Below are 20788 nucleotides of genomic sequence, written 5' to 3'. Positions count from 1 at the left end.
TGGCTGGTCTAACATATCTTGACACGGCTCTGCCCTGTAGCTTCATTCTTATAGCCAAGGGAGATCTTTCCCTCTGCCTGTGAAAATAAAGACATTGTTTCTCCTGCCCTCCTCCCGCACTGCTCCAACTTCCAGAACAATGCAGACCTCTTTCAGGCTCGTATTACCTCCCGCTTTCTAATTTATTTATTATTTATAAATAATTTAAATTTACTAGCACGCTGCCATTGGCTCCATCTCCCTTTTGATGCCTTAGTATAGGACAACTTGATCTCTGCAGCCCACCTCCCCTGTTTAAGCACATGGCCTGCTATGGGGCAAACAGAAGCAGGTGGAAACAAATGAGAAATGGAAAACTCTTAAGGCATTCCCAAACTGCCCCTGCATCAGTTCGCTGTGCTCCCGCACACATTGGAGCCTAATGAAAGTCTAATTTGTGCGGCCAGGGTTTCAGAGCTCGATACTATTACATCCTGTCATATATGGTTAGGGTTTAAGCTCCAGCTTCCAGAAACATAGGCTCCAAAGTTTTTTTTAAATGGTTTAATCCCAGCACCTACATTCAATACTACTTTCTGGGGAAACCTTTATTGCACAGGTTTATTTGGGTTCACATGCAAAGGAGAACCAGACTTTTGCAACATCAATATGCAGAATGACAAAATCGCAATTGCCCAGTTTGCAAAGGACCATAGCTCAGTGGCAGAGCTCGTGTTTTTAAAAATCCAAAGCTTGATTCTGGGAAATATATTACACTCCCATTATAATCTAGAAAGGTATTTAAAAACACTCTCATTCTTTGTCTCAGAAACCATGAGAGTGACAGCATTTCTTAGCTGTCCCCCAAGCTTCACCCCAACCATATCACTTTGAAGAAGAATGCATGCTGAAAGTCTTAGAAAAATGTGCTGTAAATACTTGATATTTCACCATGTACAATTCCTGCCTGTTGCGTTGAGTGTCGAGCAGAGTAGAGGGGTTCTGAAGTGTCCATAACCAAAGTGATGGGAGAAGGAAAACAAACCTCTCATCTAAATTGGTTTGTGCTCTCAGTGTTCAGAAACACAAGCACAGAGAGAGGGAGAGAGGGAGTGCTATTTGTGCAGTGAAAGTAATGAAAAGGCAGCCAATTACCTTTCATCTTAATGCAGAACTCCCCCATTAGATTTTCCAACTCTCCTTCAATAGTACACATGTTCTGTGTGGGAAAAGAGGAGACTTTTCAGTTCAACTATCCAAAATACAGAAGTGCCTTAAAATACACTATATAACTGTTTTGTTTTGTTTTTAAATTATAACTATATGTAGAAAGTTCCAATGCAGTCCTGACTCTTGCTGTAACCTGGAGAAGGTGGAAAGGAACAGGGAATTAAAGAATGAGAACATGCCCCCAGAAACGGCTATTTTCTTCCTCATTGTCCATGGAGTCAGGAGCTTAGCAAGTCTTCCCCAATGTCTAGACTCCAGCAAGCCAGGCTGACATCTTTACAAGTCATGAAATTCTGGAGCAAGCAATCCTTTGACTGCTGGCAGGGCTTAGAAGTCCTTTCAGGACTTCTAGAAAGCCATGGCCAACCGTAGCTCTTCCAGGGCTTGTACACACAGTGAAATGCACACTTGTGCAATTTTCACATGTGACAATTTATAGAGAAGCTCTACGTCAATTTCCATATGGAAATGCTTTCCAAGTGGGAATTTTGCAACAATATTTTTTTGTAACAGCCCACAACCCTCCAGTTCTTGGTCTCAGACAAGCACTTAGAAGCTTCTTCTCCCAGGCCTTTTGCACCTGGAAACGAAGTCTAGCTCTGCCTTCAGTACTCCAGTTTCTCTCTCCCCCCCCGCCCCACTGCAATTCTCTCTAGCCCGCAAGCCACATCTTCTGCCCCCCCCCCAGTCCAGAACTCCCGCACAAGTGTTTCTAAAGCTCATTCTCTCCCGTGCAGAAATGGGCACTGGAAGACTTGAAGAGAAGCCTCTGGTAGACAATTTCCCAGACAATTTCCCAGTCTGTTAAACCTCTGTTCCCCCAGATACCTTTCAAAAATTCTGGAATTGAAATTATTACACCAGTCAGGATTCCATTGGTGAAAGAATACTTCCTTGCCGATTACTTCCATGGTAAAGGAAGAAATCAGTTCTAGTATCTGTTGGGCAGTTAACCCTGAACAAGTGTTGGTCCTCTTGTAACTCTTGAGTTGGCAAGATGAGGTCCATAGTATGAACCTCCACTCTGGGCGGTAGGATCCACAAGGTTGCACACACATGAAGCTATTATCGGTGGCAGCCAATTCCATGCTTTGATCCATCCATGTCTTCTCAGCACTATAACAACTCAATCAATGCTCCCACCACAAATTAGTGGTAAATTTAACCCGGGGAAGATTAGGTGCAATGGGCCATCATGTACCTCGGTGTATTCTTTGTAGCTTTTGTTGATTTCTGTCAAACTCTCCCGAGCTGCCCTACTGGCAGGGGACAACCCAAATGCTTGCTTCATTTTGCTGGCACCATCGCGGAGCCGTCTTTGGATACAATAAGCTTCAAACAGTTCATCAACCTGAGCGGAAAAACAATAGACCACTGAGTTTTGTTTTAAGGGAAAGAAAAAGGAAAGATAACTGAAAGGAAGTTAAATGAAGCAATCCAGACTATTTTTCTATACACAGATTGGTGTGTAGACAACTTCATTGCTGATGCCACCCCTGACTTCAAATTGAAAAGAATTCCAGTGTGGAAAAGGCACCTTTCTATTTACAATGTCACGATGACAACAATGAATTCATCGGCAGCCTCTCGTATCTCTGTCACTGCCTCATGCTTTTCTGCAACTCGTTCAAACCTTCCCTTCTCTCATTAAGCTTTTAAAAAACTTACAAAAGATCCCTGCTTATCAGCTTTAGTCGCTTGGATTAATTCTCAGAATAAGAAAAACGCATCAGCAATATGCCACTGTATTGCACTGAAGTACTATAGCTCCTCCACAGAAAATTCAAGCTCCTACGTTAGTTGGCCCCTTCATGGATCACCGCTTTGTCGTGGCAAAGGGGCTTGAATAACTCCAAGAAGCTATGAGTTATGCCATGCAGGGCCACCCAAGACGGACAGGTCATAGCCGAGAGTTTGGGCTAAATGTGATCCACCTGGAGAAGGCACTGGCAAACCACTCCAGTATTTTGCCAAGAAAACTCTATGGACGTAAAAAAGGAGAAGCTTTGAGAAGGAAGTGAGAGTTTCCAAGGCATGTTCTGGTTCACGGGGTTACGGAGAGTCAAACACGACTAAGATGACTAAACAACAACACATTACAGGTAGTTGGAACAAGGCTCATGCATCGTTGTCAAGTAATACTGACAATCCTTGCAATATAATGCGCTTCACATATTGCCCATGCCTAAACTGGCCAGCTGGAGAAAAACCAGAAATGAAAGCCCAACCCTCTTTATTCCTAATGGATAAAATGCGTTGCAGAATAATCCTGTGTGTGTATGGGGTGTTAAGGGAGGTGTGTTAGGGTAGTACATCTGGTGGGGAACACATTGTGCTCCTTCTGGGGTAGTCTCTCCACCTTTGGTCCCCACCCTTCATGCAGCTCTCACCTGTGGCTCCTAGAAGCTATCAGCATGCAACTGTGGCCACACCCCGGGAAATGTCTTTGACTGGCTGGCTAAACCAGGTGAGGATAACCAATGAGTCGCAAACCTTTGGCGAGTTAGGGACCCTGCATGTGAATACAGGCTCTGAGAGATCGAGCTGGCAAGACCAGTAGTGGGTCCAACAGTCAAGAAGGTGGTTTCTGCACGTGCTGTACAGAAGTGAGGGGCAGATGGGGCTCATCAACCTGGGAAGGTAGCCCATGTAGGAGAAGGAAAACTCTGATCCTAAATCTCTGCTGCTTTGAGGAATATCTTCGGGAGAATAAAAGGCAAAGGAGTAAACCCTACACAAATCCAGAGTGGAGTCCCTAAGATGGTTGGATAGTGCCTTGTTCTGGCAACTCCTGCAGCCGAGCTGGTCAAATGTATTGCTCTGCTTTTCTTTGGACCACATCAGTGAGGCCAAGAGAGGGGTCTTGTCATCTGGGCCGCCCAGAACCTCCATACACACTGCCCAGGCTTGAGTCCCAGGGAGGTCACTTCAGTGCTGCTAATGCAGCTGATTGACTTCACCCCCAGAAGTGCACTCCATTGTCTCTTGAGACAGACAGATGCCAACGGCAACAACTAGTTAGCCAAACCTGCTTCATTAAAAAAATAAGATATAGATGCCTACAACACACATTACAGCTAGTATAATGTTATGCACCAATCCTCAAAGCTCAGTCCTAGTGGAGGCAGTTTAGAAAGGCTGTAAATGGCATAGCACTTGCGGGTCAGGCTACTGTCTCCATCCTAGAAAATGTTTATATCTGTTAACAAGGGTGTGGTATGACATTCGCACTCTCTTTCTCTTTCTGTGTGGAGTTATCACAAACCCATCTGCTGTGCTACAGAGCTGACACATTAGTTACCACATTTCCTGTTTTCCTTGCTTTGCTTCCTGTTCAGAATATAATTTCAAGTCACAGCTCTCACTGGAAGACCAGCATGCACTGGTCCTCAGTCTGCTTAAGTTTCGCTACTTTCCACTAAAAGGTTTCCATAAGTTAGTTGCTTACATTCTGGCCTCATAAAACCTTGCTTCACATGAAGTCCCTTTTATTTGTCACCATGGGCTACAGAACAGTAAGCTAATATGCTGAACAATTTAGTGTGGAATTAGCTCTGTAGCAACTCGCTCTTTGCTAAAACACCGAAATCACTTGGCTCTGAGTGGGAGGGACTCGAACAAAAAGTACTCTGCTGCATGACATTTTGCTGGCAGGGAACATATTATTCTAGGAACTATTTTCTTGATGAATATTTGATCTGCGAGTATGGGAATAATGGCTGTGTTCTAGATGCCCCAGCACAGAAGATTTTAGCTGAAAGCAGGCAAACAATTCCTACTTGCTGCTATGCTCCTTGCTATAAGCAAGGGCTGCCCTTGGGGACACAACTGCAGTGTAATGCTGGAATGACACTGCTAGCACAGGGCCAAAGTAACTACGGTATACCTAAGTATCTTTAGGTTGTGTGAATCGTTGTAAAAATGCAAATAGCCACTGCAGGGGGCCTAATCAGGCTTTGCAATTCAGGGGAGGGGAGGGAGAATTTAATTTATCCAACTATTTGGTCCACAGGATAGCCTGGCATTTACTGACACAGCAATCAACTATAAAGGTAAAAGGTAAAAAATGTAAATGACCCCTGGACTTAAGTCCAGTCAAAGGCGACTATGAGGTTGTGGCGCTCATCTTGCTTTCAGGCCGAGGGAGCCAGCGTTTGTCCACAGATAGCTTCCCGGGTCATGTGGCCAGCATGACTAAACCACTTCTGGTGCAACAGAACACTGTGGCGGAAACCAGAGCGCACGGGAATGCCATTTACCTTCCCGCCGTAGTGGTACCTATTTATCTACTTGCACTGGTGTGCTTTTGAACTGCTAGGTTGGCAAGAGCTGGGACAGAGCAACGGGAGCTCACCCCGTTGGCAGGGATTCACACCGCTGACCTTCTGATTGGCAAGCCCAAGAGACTCAGTGGTTTAGACCACAGCCCCACCTGCGTCAACTATAGGAACTCTGTGGTCCATGCAAGGTGTCTCTTCACATAGAGATGCAGTGCACCCTCGCCCTCAAGAATCAAAGCAATGCACAGGCACTCTAGGAACACTTTCATTAAAATGGCAAGAATTTACTAGTAGTCACTAATTAGTCACCTAGTCAAAATGGGAAAGGAATAGCTAAATAACATGCACATATTTTAACCTGAAGTGGATATATTTTGTTTAATATTTGCAGGTTCACTTGATGGCAGAGGAAAATGTCCCATCTCCTGCTGAAGTCCCCTTGGCAGGTTTTCTGCCTAGCAACTGGGCAGAAAACTGGACTGCCTGTATCAGCCTTTGGAGCATGCACAGAACAGTGCTCCCTGTGTTGTGTTTGCTGGGCTACCTTCTCTTGCAACATGCCTCAGGGCAGTGCGATGCTGAATTGTTGGATGGTGGCAACAACTGGGGGCAAATTGTGAACTCCCTTGAATCCCCACACCCCATTTGCAGCTGACATAAGCAATACCACCTAACCAAAACCTCATTGAAGAGGTCTTTGTGAGGAGATCTCTGTGGAATAAAAGAGAATGCTAGACTGGCTTTCGATAAATAGGCTAAGAACAAAGTTAAAAGCAAGATGAAAGGACAGCTGATTACCTTGCTGATGTGAAACTCCAGCTTTCTCATATATCTTTCAATTGCTTTCATTTGCTGCAAAATAAATTAAAAATAATTAGAATGGGAAGAATGACAGGCAGTTGAGATGAGCTGAACTGATTTGGCCTTTTTGCGGAACTGTCATATTCTCTTGTCAAACCAGTTTGGCATTCGGAAGGAACACTGCCTTTCCTTAAAAGTGAATACTTTTAATTTCATGGCAACCTTTTTGTAATTAATAATAGACTCATGTACTTGAAAGTTCATGATTTTCCAAAAGAAAATGTAAAAAATCAGTGAGGGTTTAGACCAGGCATCCCCAAACTGTGGCCCTCCAGATGTTTTGGCCTACAACTCCCATGATCCCTAGCTAACAGGACCAGTGGACGGGCAAGATGGGAATTGTAGTCCAAAACATCTGGAGGGCCGAAGTCTGGGGATGCCTGGTTTAGACAAAGAGGGGCTTTTTCTGCCTTTTACCAGTTTCCTCAAAATATAGTAGTACAGTAGAACTATTACGAAATCTGGGTCAATAACTTGCTGAGAGCAATACTGAGTTCATACCACAATCTTCAAACCACTTTCTCTGAAATAATTATTCTGGATTAAAAGTTTCTGTTGCAAAATGAATGAATAAGGACTGATTATGCCCATCCTTCCACTGTCTCCTTGCATAACTGTAGCGCAATCAGAAAGGTTCCCTTGCACAACTACCGGTAATCTTATGGTCTGCTGCCACACAGACCGGGTTTAACATTTATTTTTGCAGATAAGTTGCAGATAGACATACCTTGTCTAGATCATACAGCACCCCCTGTAATGAATGAAATGAAAGGATTAATAGTTCAGTAGACATCCTCTCAAGTGCGATGCTGAATTGTTGTCTTGGGCCTTAAGTTAATGTAAAAAGGCAAGTTTTCCCTCCCCATGATGAAGCGACTTTTGTAGCTGGCCCTGAAATGTGTGGATAGATCATGAAGACTTCTAAAAGTATTCAACAACTTTTGGGTTTTTTTCCATCACCATACGCCTAGCAATGCTGGGTTTTCTGCAGCACTGTTTGTGAGAGAACCACATGTGGCTCCGCACAAAACAGCAACTAGTAAAGAGTGAAACTGACCGAATGGATCTGCCTTGAGTGATGATGTGGGTGGCAACACGGAACAGTCCTAAACAGTGTGGGTCAGGCACTACTTTGTGTCAGGGCCTTATTCAAATGTAGCAGAGCTCCTAAAGTGTAATGCATTTCAGGGGCGAGATCATCTTATCTGTGACAATTGCCACCACATCATAAAATTACGACATCAGGTTCTACCCAGACAGTACATTTTTAACATGTGAACACTTTAACACAAATGCCTCCTAGTCCAAAATCTTTGGTTGTGGAGACCTCGCCGGGGGGGGGACTGTACCACTTCCATTACGGCTACCTGAAGCTCCTTACTGTTTTGAGTCCTACGACAAAGACATACCAGCCGTGAGTTTCTTTTCATGTCCTTTAGCTGAGCAGTCAACTTATCTAGCTCTGTTTGATGCACTTCCAGATACTCACTGCAAAGATAACAAAAAGCGAAACATCAGTCCTGTTACGTTTCAGTAATGAAGTGCCAATTGCTGATTTCTGTGGAAAGAAAACCTGCTTTGCTAAGTTTTACTCTTGCCACGAACTGTTCGACCAAGTAAAGTTTGCTTAATTGACAGTGCAATCCTGTCCATTCAGAAGCATGTCCTACTGAATTCAGTCAGAGTTGCTCACGGGTCAATGTGTATAGGATTGCAGCCTTAGAGAGTAGTTGTTATATTCTCCGTCTCTGGTTGGCTCTGTCATTTCCTCTTACCGATGGAGAACTCTGCAAGGCTCTTATGTACCCCATAAGGGAATAAGGCCAGATTTTATTTATAACATAGTCTACCCCCCTCTTCAATCCACTACACTGGCTGAACAGTGTTTGGATGCAGCTGAGGTTTCCCTCTGTACCAGATTTTCTGGGCTTCGCTGGTGGGTATGTGGGCAATGCCTTCACCACTATGGAAGTCCCTGTTGCATCTACCAAAAAATGTGGGCAAGTGAAAGCTAAAGTTGGTGGTATGCTCCCACCACGGTAGGCAGGGAAAGAGTGGAGCTGGTCTGGGCAAGGATATGCACACAATCTTAAATCAGAAGATGATGGGATGCTTTCATTCTTCTTACCTTTAAAAACATTTTATAGTCAGGGGGCAGCTGGCCAGACATGCATATGGCTTCTGATGCTTATTTTATTATCATTTTAACATTAAACTTATATGCTCCTTTTCTATAACAAAAGTATGCTAAAGTATTACCGGTATGCTTTTGAATCAGCATTGGCAAACTGTTTTTGCTTGGTTTCTCTCTCTTAATAATAAAGAAAATGTGGAAGCAATTGTAAAGCACATGGCGAGCGTGTGCGCAAAGATAACTGTGAACTGTGAGCTTCACAACTAAAGTAATGCGCACAGCTATCTAAAGTCACCCACCCCCTAGCCCCAAGTAAGCCCATTAACTCCAGTGTCTAAAATCACCCAGCTGCGCCACTGTGGCTGAACATCTAAAGATTCTGCAGATCTGCCCTGAGCTGCTAAGAGGAGAAGCAGGAACTCATTGCTTTTGGGGAGCTGATAAACCTATCTTTGACATCAGAAGTTAAAAGTCTTATTCACTCCAGGGGGGCAACAAGTTGTTCTTCCGCAGAGCAGTAAAGACAGTTTTAGTGCTGCTCCAGACGTATAAAAGCTCTTACTCCAGTCCATTCTTCAAGGCCCTGTAAACCTCCTCCATCCTTTCAGGCTGAGGCTCTTTAGCAGCGCTGTTACTCTTGTGCCCCAGATTGTGCATCTTCTTCACTTTTGCCTGGGGTTTCTTGAGCGCAGAGGAATTTTCAATAAAGGAGTTACACCTGCAAAATGAACATTAAAGGAGAGCAAGGGGTGGAAGAAAAGGTATAAATCGTGGTTATCTGGTTATCTCAAAGGAGCATCGCCTAAGGAGCTTTCCCTAACTTAATCTTTACTGACTCAAAGAAATCTGCTTACTGTGCTGCCTGCCAGGGGACGAAAAGTTTATGGGTTAATAGGTCTGAGCAAACATGACACTCTATCAGCACCTGATATTCTACTTGCAGAAATGTGCAGTGCCGTTGAATGTGATTTAATTCTTTTGATTTATTTAGATCTATGGAGGGTCCCCTTGCAAAGGCTCAGTGTGTGTAACAATAAATTTAAAATGTACCATGCAATGAAACTAAGTAGAAGAAGAGAAGGGCAGGTTATTGCACTGTGGATCTTTCAGACCATTAACCACTTTGATTCATATTTAGGCAGGATGTAATTAATATTAAACAAAGGCACAATCCAAACAAGCTAAGCAGCTTGCTCTCTGTCATTTTAATGGAGCTCTTGCAGGAGAATGCCCTGGTGGCTTAGGGCCTTAACTCAAGTCAACCTGCAATGAGCTCATGATAGAGGTTCTTTGCCTTTATGCTTTGTATGCATATGGAAAAAGTTGATATCAAGTAAAGACAATAAATAAAAAAAGCAACCTGCAACAAGCTTAACCCTGGCCACAGAAGCCACCTTGAATTGGGGTGTGTGTGTTCTGCAGCATTGCTGAAAAAGTTAACGTGTAATAGCCATCTATCCCTAAGCATCATTAATACCAAAACATTACTACAGTTGAACCTCGGTTTACGAACGCAATCCGTTCCATGGCGGCGTTCGTAAACGGAGGCATTCGCTCCCCAAAGGCACGCTTTTGCGCGTGCGCGAAGCGCCGATAGAGCGCTTCTGCGCACGCACGCGCTGCGCAGATCTCTGCTGCACATGTGAGAGCTGCGCAGAAGCGAGCTGCGCAACCGATGCTGCGGAACCCGGATGTAAACACTTCCGGGTCCGCGGCATTCGTAAACAGAGGCGTTCATAAACAGAGGTAGTTGTAAACCGAGGTTCCACTGTATATATCATGTAAACTGCAGGTGACATTCAGCCATAGAGACAAAAGGGGCACAGAAACACAGGATGGAGACAGGGACAACTTCAAGTTTGAGTGGGCCCTCAGCTAAGCACCTTCTGACGGGTTTCTGTCTCCATCAGTGGGGCCTGGTGGCCAGCACAGCTTTGGCGGCACCAAGGGTTTGTTTATGTCCTCCATTTTCAGTTCCCACAATTTCCTCCATATAGTGCTGCCTTTGGCAGTGTGGACACTGTGGGGTTGTGGTAGCTAGAACCTGATGCTCAGCACTACCCAACAATGCCAAGTTGCTGACTTTGATCCTAGGAAGAGGAGAAAAAAGGGCTGCTGCCTACTCTTGACTTCTTGCTCCAACCCTGGCCTACACTGCTACCTGTTTTTAAAAAATGCATGTTAATTTCCATATTCTGGCCCTGTGCACTGTCTTGAGAAATAGACTGCTGCAAACAGCATATCTGGACCTGATGCCCGAGTAGCAGCAAAGGGAATCAATGAAACAGTTAAGATTAAACTGGATCTAAAGCAAATCAGAATGTTTGACACATCTGTAAGTAAAAGAAAGGGCTAGAGTGACCCTGACTGCATTCCCTGTGGAACGGTTTCCTTTTCTTATGACTGTGTGCAACCGCTCCCCACCCCCCACCCTTAATTGTGAAGCTGATGAAGAGCCTTGCTGAAGTCTTAAAAGGCATGGTAGGTCAAAGAGATAACCTTTGGTCAAGCCAGAGCTGTTTTCTGTTTGCTTATTTTAAATTTCACCATCGATAGATTGTCAGGTCTATAACAGAGGCATCCTTTGCAATAGATAACAATGGGATAACAACAACAGACCCCAACAAAGCTTCTTCCCACCCCCTATTTACAAGCTGAGAGCCTGGTTTTGGAGCTGCTACTTGCCTGGATCTTCTTTCCTGGAGACCACTGAAGCCAGCAAAGGATTGACTTCTAATAATCCCATTAGGGCCTCCTGGGGAGAACGAATGTGATCCTACTGACATGATTTCTGGGGATCTGGAAGATATTCCTGCAAGATAAGAGAGTAAGGAGGTCAGGTGCAATGGCAAGTTACAGGCAGGTTTAAGATACAGCTTCCCAAACTACAGCTTCAGGACAATAGAAGGAAAATTAACTACACGGCTCATGAGATCCTTAAAGATATTCAAGTCAATGCTAAAGTTGCATTTTCTTTCAGCAACCAGAACTCCCATTTTAGGAGGACCAGAGATATCTCTGTAAGTAGGAGTCTGAGAAATGTATCCCTTTATTTCCATGGATTCCCCCCCCCTTTGACTCCTTTGCTCTCAGACACCCACGGAAAGTCTGGTGTGTCTCAGAGATCTTTGTGTTCCAAACAAAGCTGTGTGCATGGAAAGAGAACTGTGCTTCTTGCTCCTGAAAAATGAATTGGGCAAATGAATATGGATTATAGTACTAGACTAGCACATTGTGTACTATTGACTTGGTGTATGACTGGTCATGGGAATGCAAAGTCCAATGTGCTTTATTTTTCTACCTTGTACAAAAAGTCTACATCCATTTACTAATTATATTGCTTCCCCACCCCTGTCAAAAGTAAATGTGATAGAATCAAATATGAGGAATATTTGGGGTAACTGTCTGCATGAGTAGAAAAATGATTATCTGTATTGGTCTGTGACCGTAAAGGAGCGTCTCCTCCTCCATCGTTCTGCCCGGACACTGAGGTCCAGCTCCGAGGGCCTTCTGGCGGTTCCCTCTCTACGAGAAGCCAAGTTACAGGGAACCAGGCAGAGGGCCTTCTCGGTAGTGGCACCCACCGTGTGGAATGCCCTCCTACCAGAGGTCAAAGAGAATAACAATTACCAGACCTTTAGAAGGCATCTCAAGGCAGCCCTGTTTAGGGAAGCTTTTAATGTTTGATGGATTTCTGTATTTTAATATTTTGTTGGAAGCTGCCCAGAGTGGCTGGGGGAACCCGACCAGATGGGCGGGGTATAATTATTATTATTATTATTATTATTATTATTATTATTATTATTATAAAATTGAATTGAATTATCTGTATCAGAAATGAAACCTGGGAGATTACTGCCAGAGCCCTACAAGCATTTTCATTCAGAGGAGAAAGAAGCACAGCAAATGAAGAGAAGTGTCGGTGTGCTTAGAGGCTGGAAAGGTAGAATATTATCAGTGTGGTAATTCAGATTAACAAAAACTCTTTCCCCAGTAATTAGGAATGCAGACAATTTTTGCTCTTTAGTCAGAAGCTCCGAATTATGGAATTTATACAAAATTGTGTCTTACATCCAAATACTATGCATACTTATTCAGAAGTCTTGTTTATTTCACCAAGTACTTATTGGTGCTGCTGAAAAACAGCATCTTGAGCTTAAATGCTTAAAGAACTAAAAAGTACATGAAGAAAATTCTGTATCTGATTATTGTAAACATCAAGGTACCTGAGCCATACCAGGAGGAACTTTATAAACTTTGGAATAAAATCAAAACTCTTTCCATGCCTTAGTACCTCAGAGCTTCCCTTATTATAATAATTCAACAAAACTGAATTATTATTGTGCCCTTGAGAAACATTTCCATTGAAACATAATGGAGAACTTACTGTTTTATTAAAGTTCCCTATTTTTTTATTTTATTTTGAGGCTTTCCTCCTTTTCTTTCTCTCTCTCTCTCTTTGGTATGGGACTGTCCTCTTTCTGTCATTTATCTATATCAGCACAGCAGCAGAGTGTTGAGCTTCTTCAGCTCCCATCTAAGTAAAACAAATGCTTAAAATCAGGACCAAATACAAGTTTCTGGGCCCTGCAAAAAAATTAAACCATTGATTGCACCTGACAGCAAAGGCATCCAGATTTCTCTCAGATCTAGCAAGCTAGAAATGAAATGACAGCTCTGTTATCTTAATGTGCATTGACATCATTTTGCAAAATGAGATATTCTACTTTTGTAATTGATTTTTTTTTAAAAAAATATGATTTACGCAGTTATTAGCTATGTACTCCAAATGGGTTCAAAAGGCGAAGCAATGGGAAGGTGGGAATTACACACTGATAACTGTTGACTTCGCCTAGGACTAGGTTATGTTAGAGGAGTTACGAACCTTGAGGCTGAACTTTGAGATTGCTATTAAGGAAAGAGCTCAGAAACAGTGGCAGGCATATGGGGTTCAGTGGCAAAAACATTCTACAGCACATCAAACAGCAGAAGGATACCAAAGACTAGTGTTAATTATGAGGAGTTCATTTGCATATGATGAGCTGCTTCTTAGTCAAAAGCCTCATCCTGTCAAAACAAAATAACACACTGCCAAGTTAATATATTATTTCATCAGGTCCTTGTTAATGCACACAAGAGTAAAAAAACAAAACCCCAAAACTCTGTTATTGTGGAATGCATGTTGTTGATGTTGTTTAGTCATGTCCGACTCTTCGTGACCCCATGGACCAGAGCACGCCAGGCACTCCTGTCTTGCACTGCCTCCCGCAGTTTGGTCAAACTCATGTTGGTAGCTTCGAGAACACTGTCCAACCATCTCGTCCTCTGTCGTCCCCTTCTCCTACCGTAGTGCCCTCAATCTTTCCCAACATCAGGGTCTTTTCCAAGGATTCTTCTCTTCTCATGAGGTGGCCAAAGTATTGGAGCCTCAGCTTCAGGATTTGTCCTTCCAGTGAGCACTCAGGGCTGATTTCCTTAAGAATGGATAGGTTTGATCTTCTTGCAGTCCATGGGACTCTCAAGAGTCTCCTCCAGCACCATAATTCAAAAGCATCAATTCTTCGGCGATCAGCCTTCTTTATGGTCCAGCTCTCACTTCCATACATCACTACTGGGAAAACCATAGCTTTAACTATACGGACCTTTGTTGGCAAGGTGATGTCTCTGCTTTTTAAGATGCTGTCTAGGTTTGTCATTGCTTTTCTCCCAAGAAGCAGGCATCTTTTAATTTTGTGACTGCTGTCACCATCTGCAATGATCAAGGAGCCCAAGAAAGTAAAATCTCTCACTGCCTCCATTTCTTCCCCTTCTATTTGCCAGGAGGTGATGGGACCAGTGGCCATGATCTTGGTTTTTTTGATGTTGAGCTTCAGACCATATTTTGCGCTCTCCTCTTTCACCCTCATTAAAAGGTTATTTAATTCCTCCTCACTTTCTGCCATCAAGGTTGTGTCATCTGCATATCTGAGGTTGTTGATATTTCTTGGAATGCATATGTGTGCCAATCTCAAGCAAGATAAATCATGTTTCCAGCAAATTAAAAGAGATTTTTCCCTAATCACAATTAGGAGAAGAAGGGAACTTAAAATTCTGGTGACCAGACTGGTTAAACCATTAGGGTTACCCAATAACAAACCTTGGCTACATCTCACGCTCCCCCCCCCCGCCCCGAAGCAGGGAAATCCATGGACCCTGGTTTGGATGGAACACTAAGCCAAACCATGGCTTGGCTCTAGGTAGCACAGCAGCAAGAGGGCTGTGGAGGAGTGAAGTGGTTGCAATTTCTGCTGTGAGCACCTGCATGCATTGCTCACACACTCACCCTTAGCTCCCCCTGCATCACCCCTCCCCTCTCCATCAGTAAGTGCCAACAACCCTTTACAAAACATTTAATCCAGGAGACAAGGAAAAATATAACACCATAAGTATTTTCAAGTCTGCACTGCACATTTTACACACTGACACTTATGCACTGGGTTTTCTACTCAGACTAAGTTTGAATGTGTGTGTTAGAAGACACCGCATGCTAATAGAGGACTTGTTTAAGCTAGGGTAATATACCTGTACTCTAGTACAAAGGTTGCACACTATTAAAAGCATCTGTAGCTCATGAAAAATACATTTGCTCCCTGACTTCCTGAAGCTAGTTACAAATTCCCATTGACCTTAGTGGATGTAAAGTATCGCCAATACTATAAATGCCATTTCCTTTGGAACACTGCAAGTCCTTATAAGGCTGAAATCACCAATGACTACTGACGGAGGAAGAGGAGTGTGGGGGGAGCGCACCACCCCCGGCAGTGCGATCCCGGTGGGGTGCCATCGCGGCTGCTCCCCCTGCCATGCCCCTATGGGTGGCGTGCCACACCCCCAGGATGCGCACCAGTCCCGCCCCTGTCTGCTCTCCGCCCCCCGGTGCCAGAGCATGAAACTCTGCCACTGCCAATGATGATAGGAAAGAGAACACATTACAGAAGGCTGCAAAAGATGCTAAATGGTTTAAGGATGAATGATAGTTTTTAACATTGGGAAGAAATGCTGAATAAGGGTTTTTTGTGGGTTTTTAATGTTCTGCATAATCCCTAAAATGGATTCACTATGAAGAGAAAGTAATTCTTCACCCAACACACAGCTTAATTGTCTAATTTGCTACCACAAGATGTAGTGATGACTAACAGCCTGGGTGGCTTTGCAAAGGGGATTAGAAGAATTAATGGAAGATAAAGTTATCAAAGGCAAGTAGCCGTGATGGTGGTATATCACCTTTAGTATGAGAAGCAGGGCGCGTCTAAATGCAAGGTGTTGAGAATCAGAATTGGGGATGGTTCTGTTGCACTTATGTCTCTTAGCAGGCTTCCATAGACATCTGGTCAGCCATGGTGAGACAAGGATGCTGGAATAGATGGGCCTTTGAGCTCTCATTATGTTCTGATGAATGACTTTCTATAAAATAAATCCCGAAATTGCTGCCCTCCTGATATATTTAAGTCTCATTTATGATGCATGTGAAACCCACAAAATAAAATAATAAAAAATGTAGAGGGACAGCTTTTATTTGGATAAATTACATCAGGATCTAAATAGGCAGGCTTTTGACTTACACAGAACTTTTCGTTAAGCAAAATGGAAGGGTTGTGGGTGACACAGCGTGGCAAGGTTAGTCGTGTATTATTATCATTTTTGTCAGTAACTTCTGACAATAGTGGCTTAGTATCTTTTCAGTTCAAATTGATGAGCAAGAAGTTGCGTATTACTGCAATGGCTCAAGAACACATTATCTCAGTTCAGCATATTGTACTTTATATTAAAGAGTGATGCAGCATTTGAACTGGGAACCATGATGCTGTAAAAGAGGTAGCAACTAAGTGCATTCATTCAAAGAGTCGTCATACAGCCCTGCACCTAACTCCCATGGTTTCTGCAAAGACTAAAATAGAAATTGGCATTTGGTCGCTCTTTGATGTGATGTAAGGACAGAATGGGCATTCAACCTTTACTTATATAAAGCAAATATATTTTTAGTATCAGGCAGATTTCGAAAATCCCTGTGTGTGTGGAGAAGGGCTTCCAAGTGGTTTTTAGGATATCTAAACTCACCATAAACAAAGGCACCAGGAACTAAGAGCACAAACAAGAAATAAGGAAAACAGCAACATGTACACTGCAAAGCTCATTCATAACAGAGGTCATGCTAGCAACAGGATGAAACCAACTATCCAATGAAGTAGTTCCATTTGTGCAGTAGGTTTTTCTCTCCCTCTTATCTCTGAATTCAGCCCCCCAACCTCCCCAAATCTGCTCTAGAGGGTTGGGGAAAACCCCAGAACCCATTTACGTGACATGTGGCAGGAGGAGAGGAAAGAAAAGTTCCATTGCACAGCCATAAATCTTTGCCCTAATGAAATTAATCTGTTGGATACCACCCCTCCCCTCAGAATGGTTTAACATAAACAAATAAACTAAAACAATCATACCAAATAAGCTATTGATAAAATCACAAGATTACAATTAAAAATACAATAGTTGTTGTTGTTTAGTCATGTCCGACTCTTCGTGACCTCATGGACCAGAGCACGCCAGGCATTCTTGTCTTCCACTGCTAAATATGGTTATAGGTACTGGGTACCAGAGTTTGTGGGTGCAAGTCACCCATAATTCTTGGATTCCGTAAAAATTAGACTTAATCCATATTTGACTAAACTGTGCCAAACATGGGAATCTCTGGGCTCAGTTTATGCTAACAAGGAAGGCTAGCCTGGCAGAGCTCACTGAGTGTGGGTGGTGAGGAGGACAAAAGAAGATGATGGCCAGCCATCAACCCAGTGACGAAAGCTATCAACAGGACAAAAGATGCTGCTGGACACAGAGGGGGGAGACCCAGCCACTTGGGAGGGAGAGGTTTCCAGGGATACAGTGGGTGATGAGGTAACAGGAAAAAGTGTCCTTTTTGCAAGCTGGAGAGGCAGGAGGCCAGAGCACAAGGCGGGCAGCCTGTTTATGCTATTGCGAGGGCTAGACATGTTCTTTGGGGTCTCTTGGAATCCATGGCTGCAGCAGTGGCAGGAACCGGACTTTCTTGGGTTGTGAATGCTCTGCACTCTCTCCGTCTAGACACAGGCTGTATGTATGTGTAAATAAAGCACATATCATAAACACCCCACACTCCGCTGTGCCTCATTGTCCCCAAAGGGAACACAGACCCTGGTAAGTGCAACTCCTGGAATCCCACACCGCTCATGGAGATTGGAGTGGAGTGTTAACACTATCTATTAAACCACAATCCAAAACCAGAACAATTCATGTTCCAAACACCTGGACAAACCAAAACATCTTGGGCCTTTGTTAAAAGGTGTCCACTGTGGTGGGAAGACTGAAAGCTACCTGGGAAGGAGTTGTGAAACCGAGTTGGCAACTGGGCTTAGTTGAATCAGCATTTTAGGAATTAGGAATGAATTAGTTTAGATTTTGCCCTATTCAGGTTACCCTTCAATGCAATCATGAGAAACTTTGGGCCTGCCAAATGTTGCTGAACTACAACTCCCATCAGCTTCAGCAAGCATGGCCAATGATCAGGGATGATGGAAGTTGTAGTTCAGCACAGCTACTCCAATGAAAGGTGCATGGTAAGTCTTTGCCTCTAGGACTTCAATTTGACCATTTTCTGCTGAATAAAGTTTGTTTCAAATCCATAATATGCCTCTGCTTACCGAGAAAAATATTTTAATGCTTCATTTAGATATAATTATCTTAAAGTGCTTGTACATAAATTCTTGTTCTACAAAATATTTAACTTGAGGCTGAATGAACCACCCATAATGTGCCTCCTATATAGCAAAGTGTTGAATGAGGAACCCATTTTGTTTTGACAACAGAAAGCGGTACAAAATTGTAACTAATGAATGATTGCAAATAGCAACTTGCCTAGTTGCCTACTGTATAATGAGTAAGGCAGCATCTTAGATAGGATACCGTAATTTAAAATGTCTTGTGATGTGAACATGGGTCTTTTCTGCTAACCATAAGCTCTGCAGTTTGATAACTCTATATATCTGTACTTAGTACAACTGCTTACACAGAAAAACCAAAGCAGACTGCAGAATGATGCTGAACATGTTTAGATAGAACTAAGAAACAATATGGGGTAAGAAATGTGCAGAGTGATTGTTCATGGGTGGGAAATACACATTCTGAGAAGACACTATTCTATGCATGTCTTTCTGTCTTTTGGTTTCTATGGCTGTATTTCAACTTGTGTTCTATTGTGACTGTGCTCAGCTGGTGAAGCTCTCTAGTTAAATACAGTATACAGTATTAATTCTGAGTTCTTTTTCCATTTCCACACTTCTGCTTTTAGTTAGCAGAGAGCCTGAGGACAGGATTTGTTTCATGAATGGATTTATATCCCCCTGCCGAAATGCTTCAATGTGATGAATTGAAGGGGCTCTGCTGTTCCATTGCTTATGCAGATGTTTATGTTCTGTTGATTACAGACTAATTAGCAGAATTACAAATGTAAAACTCAGGGCAATAAAATCCTTCTGAGAGATATGAAGAACTGAAAAGGGTACACCCATTTACATTTACATACGATATAAATATCTTGAGCTGGTCAAATCCAGCTGTCTGTTATTGATGAGGTACATATGTGCTCCTGGAGGTAAGTCTAGTAATAGTAATACCGTAGTAATAAATAATTTTTTTTAAAAAAAATGTCCAATAGCACCTTAGAGACACGAAGAGTCAGACATGACTAAATGACTAAACAACAACAAGAAGTTTGTTCTGGGTATAAGCTTTAGTGTGCATGTGTCAGACCAACACAGCTACAGTGGTGCCTCGCTAGACGAATTTAATTCGTTCCACGGGTCTTTTCTTATAACGAAAAATTCGTCTAGCGAATCCCATAGGAATGCATTGAATTTTTTTTGCCCATAGGAACGCATTAGTTGAATTTCAATGCATTCCTATGGGAAACCGCGATTCGCTAGACGAATTTTTCATAAAACGAATTTGTCTAGCGAGGCAACCTCCGCTCGAAAAATCATATCGTTAAGTGGAAATTTCGTTAAGCAGGGCATTCGTTAAGCGAGGCACCACTGTACCTACCTGAATCTAGTAATAGTAATAAATAGTAATACCCTGCCCATCTGGCTGGGTTGCCCCAGCCACTCTGGGCAGCTTCCAACACATATAACCTTCTCATCTACATGAACAGATGGGCCAAAATTCCACATGTGCAAAGGGATATGTGCACATGGCTGCCCACTCTAGTGAAACAATTTGGAAACAATGCCTGTACAGGAGCTTCGAATGCACCCTGCTACAGCCTCAGGTCTCTGGTTTGAAGAGATCAGGTCAAACTGATAATGTCCTTAAGGAGAAAGATGTTGGACTAAGCTCTGAAGTGAGCACAGAAGGCCTGAAGATTACCCAGAGAACAAAATCATGACACAAAGAACAACAACTGAGTGACATTCATTCTGCTCTTCTTCAGCGACAGCACGTTTGTCGTCCAAAACTGTAGATGACACGTTCCTTCAGGGAAAATATATCATATCATTTGAAGATGAACAAAAGATACCTTACCATGAGCCAGAAACCGTACCATCGCCTTCAAGGATCCTCAAAGCAAGCCCACTTCCTTGAAGGAAAGGCCACAGAGCTGAGACACACTGGCTTATGCAAGTTACCAGCATCTGTGCCCTTCTCAGTAAATCTTTAATAAGAAGTAGAACAGGTTTGAGAGAAGATCTTTCATTCTTTCGAACTTTTCCACTGCTGCCATTTGTGTGTCAGGAATGCTGTCACTGCGATTGTACGGGGGCCCTAAGCTTATAGAATGATAAATCTAAGTTTGCAACCTTCAAGACGCCTTAACAGCTGCTGGAAAAAACTAGAAACAATTTTGCAAAATCAAATGTGATATGCTGCTACGGGAGTCATCCACAGCTTTAGGGCTATTCCAGTCATGTATACCTAGCATTGCATTGTGCCTGTTCCTTTCAGGATTCCCCTGATGTTTTATTCCTGCCCACAGCAACAAATGTCATCCATGCAACAGATTTTGACTGCCAGGAGACATTTGCACATAGTGCAAAGCTGCAGTCCTACACATACTCATCTCAGAATAAGCCTCATTGAATATAATGAAACTTACTTCTGAGCAAACATGCATTGCGAGTTGTTTCACCTCTACTTTTTATACTTGGCCAAACTGAACAATCCATTCTGGGTGATTTTACAGCAGATGCTCCAGTCATGTGTTTCTGGCCAGTGTTAATTGGGAAGGGCCATGTCAATGGCA

At 43.0% G+C, this 20788-nt stretch overlaps 1 protein-coding gene across 7 annotated transcripts in view; it reads right to left on the bottom strand.

The window, feature by feature from the left end:
* The window catches only part of RIPOR2 (RHO family interacting cell polarization regulator 2), a 105104-nt gene that overhangs the window by 24096 nt on the left and 60220 nt on the right, over positions 1-20788 (bottom strand). For all 7 annotated transcript variants that reach the window (XR_009558041.1, XR_009558042.1, XR_009558043.1 and 4 more), the window contains exons 2-8: positions 11170-11296; positions 9047-9202; positions 7760-7838; positions 7078-7101; positions 6288-6341; positions 2411-2560; positions 1135-1198 (exon numbers count right to left, since the gene is read on the bottom strand). Coding sequence is in view for 2 of the 7 variants with exons in the window: in XM_060277938.1 (XP_060133921.1) it covers positions 1135-1198; positions 2411-2560; positions 6288-6341; positions 7078-7101; positions 7760-7838; positions 9047-9202; positions 11170-11296 (654 nt within the window). In the remaining 5 variants the exon portion in view is untranslated. The remainder of the gene's footprint in view (positions 1-1134; positions 1199-2410; positions 2561-6287; positions 6342-7077; positions 7102-7759; positions 7839-9046; positions 9203-11169; positions 11297-20788) is intronic.

Source organism: Zootoca vivipara, chromosome 8, assembly GCF_963506605.1.
Source record: "Zootoca vivipara chromosome 8, rZooViv1.1, whole genome shotgun sequence".
Classification (NCBI taxonomy): domain Eukaryota; kingdom Metazoa; phylum Chordata; class Lepidosauria; order Squamata; family Lacertidae; genus Zootoca; species Zootoca vivipara.
Note: the sequence above shows the minus strand (reverse complement) of the source record. Positions and strands in the feature narration are given on the sequence as shown.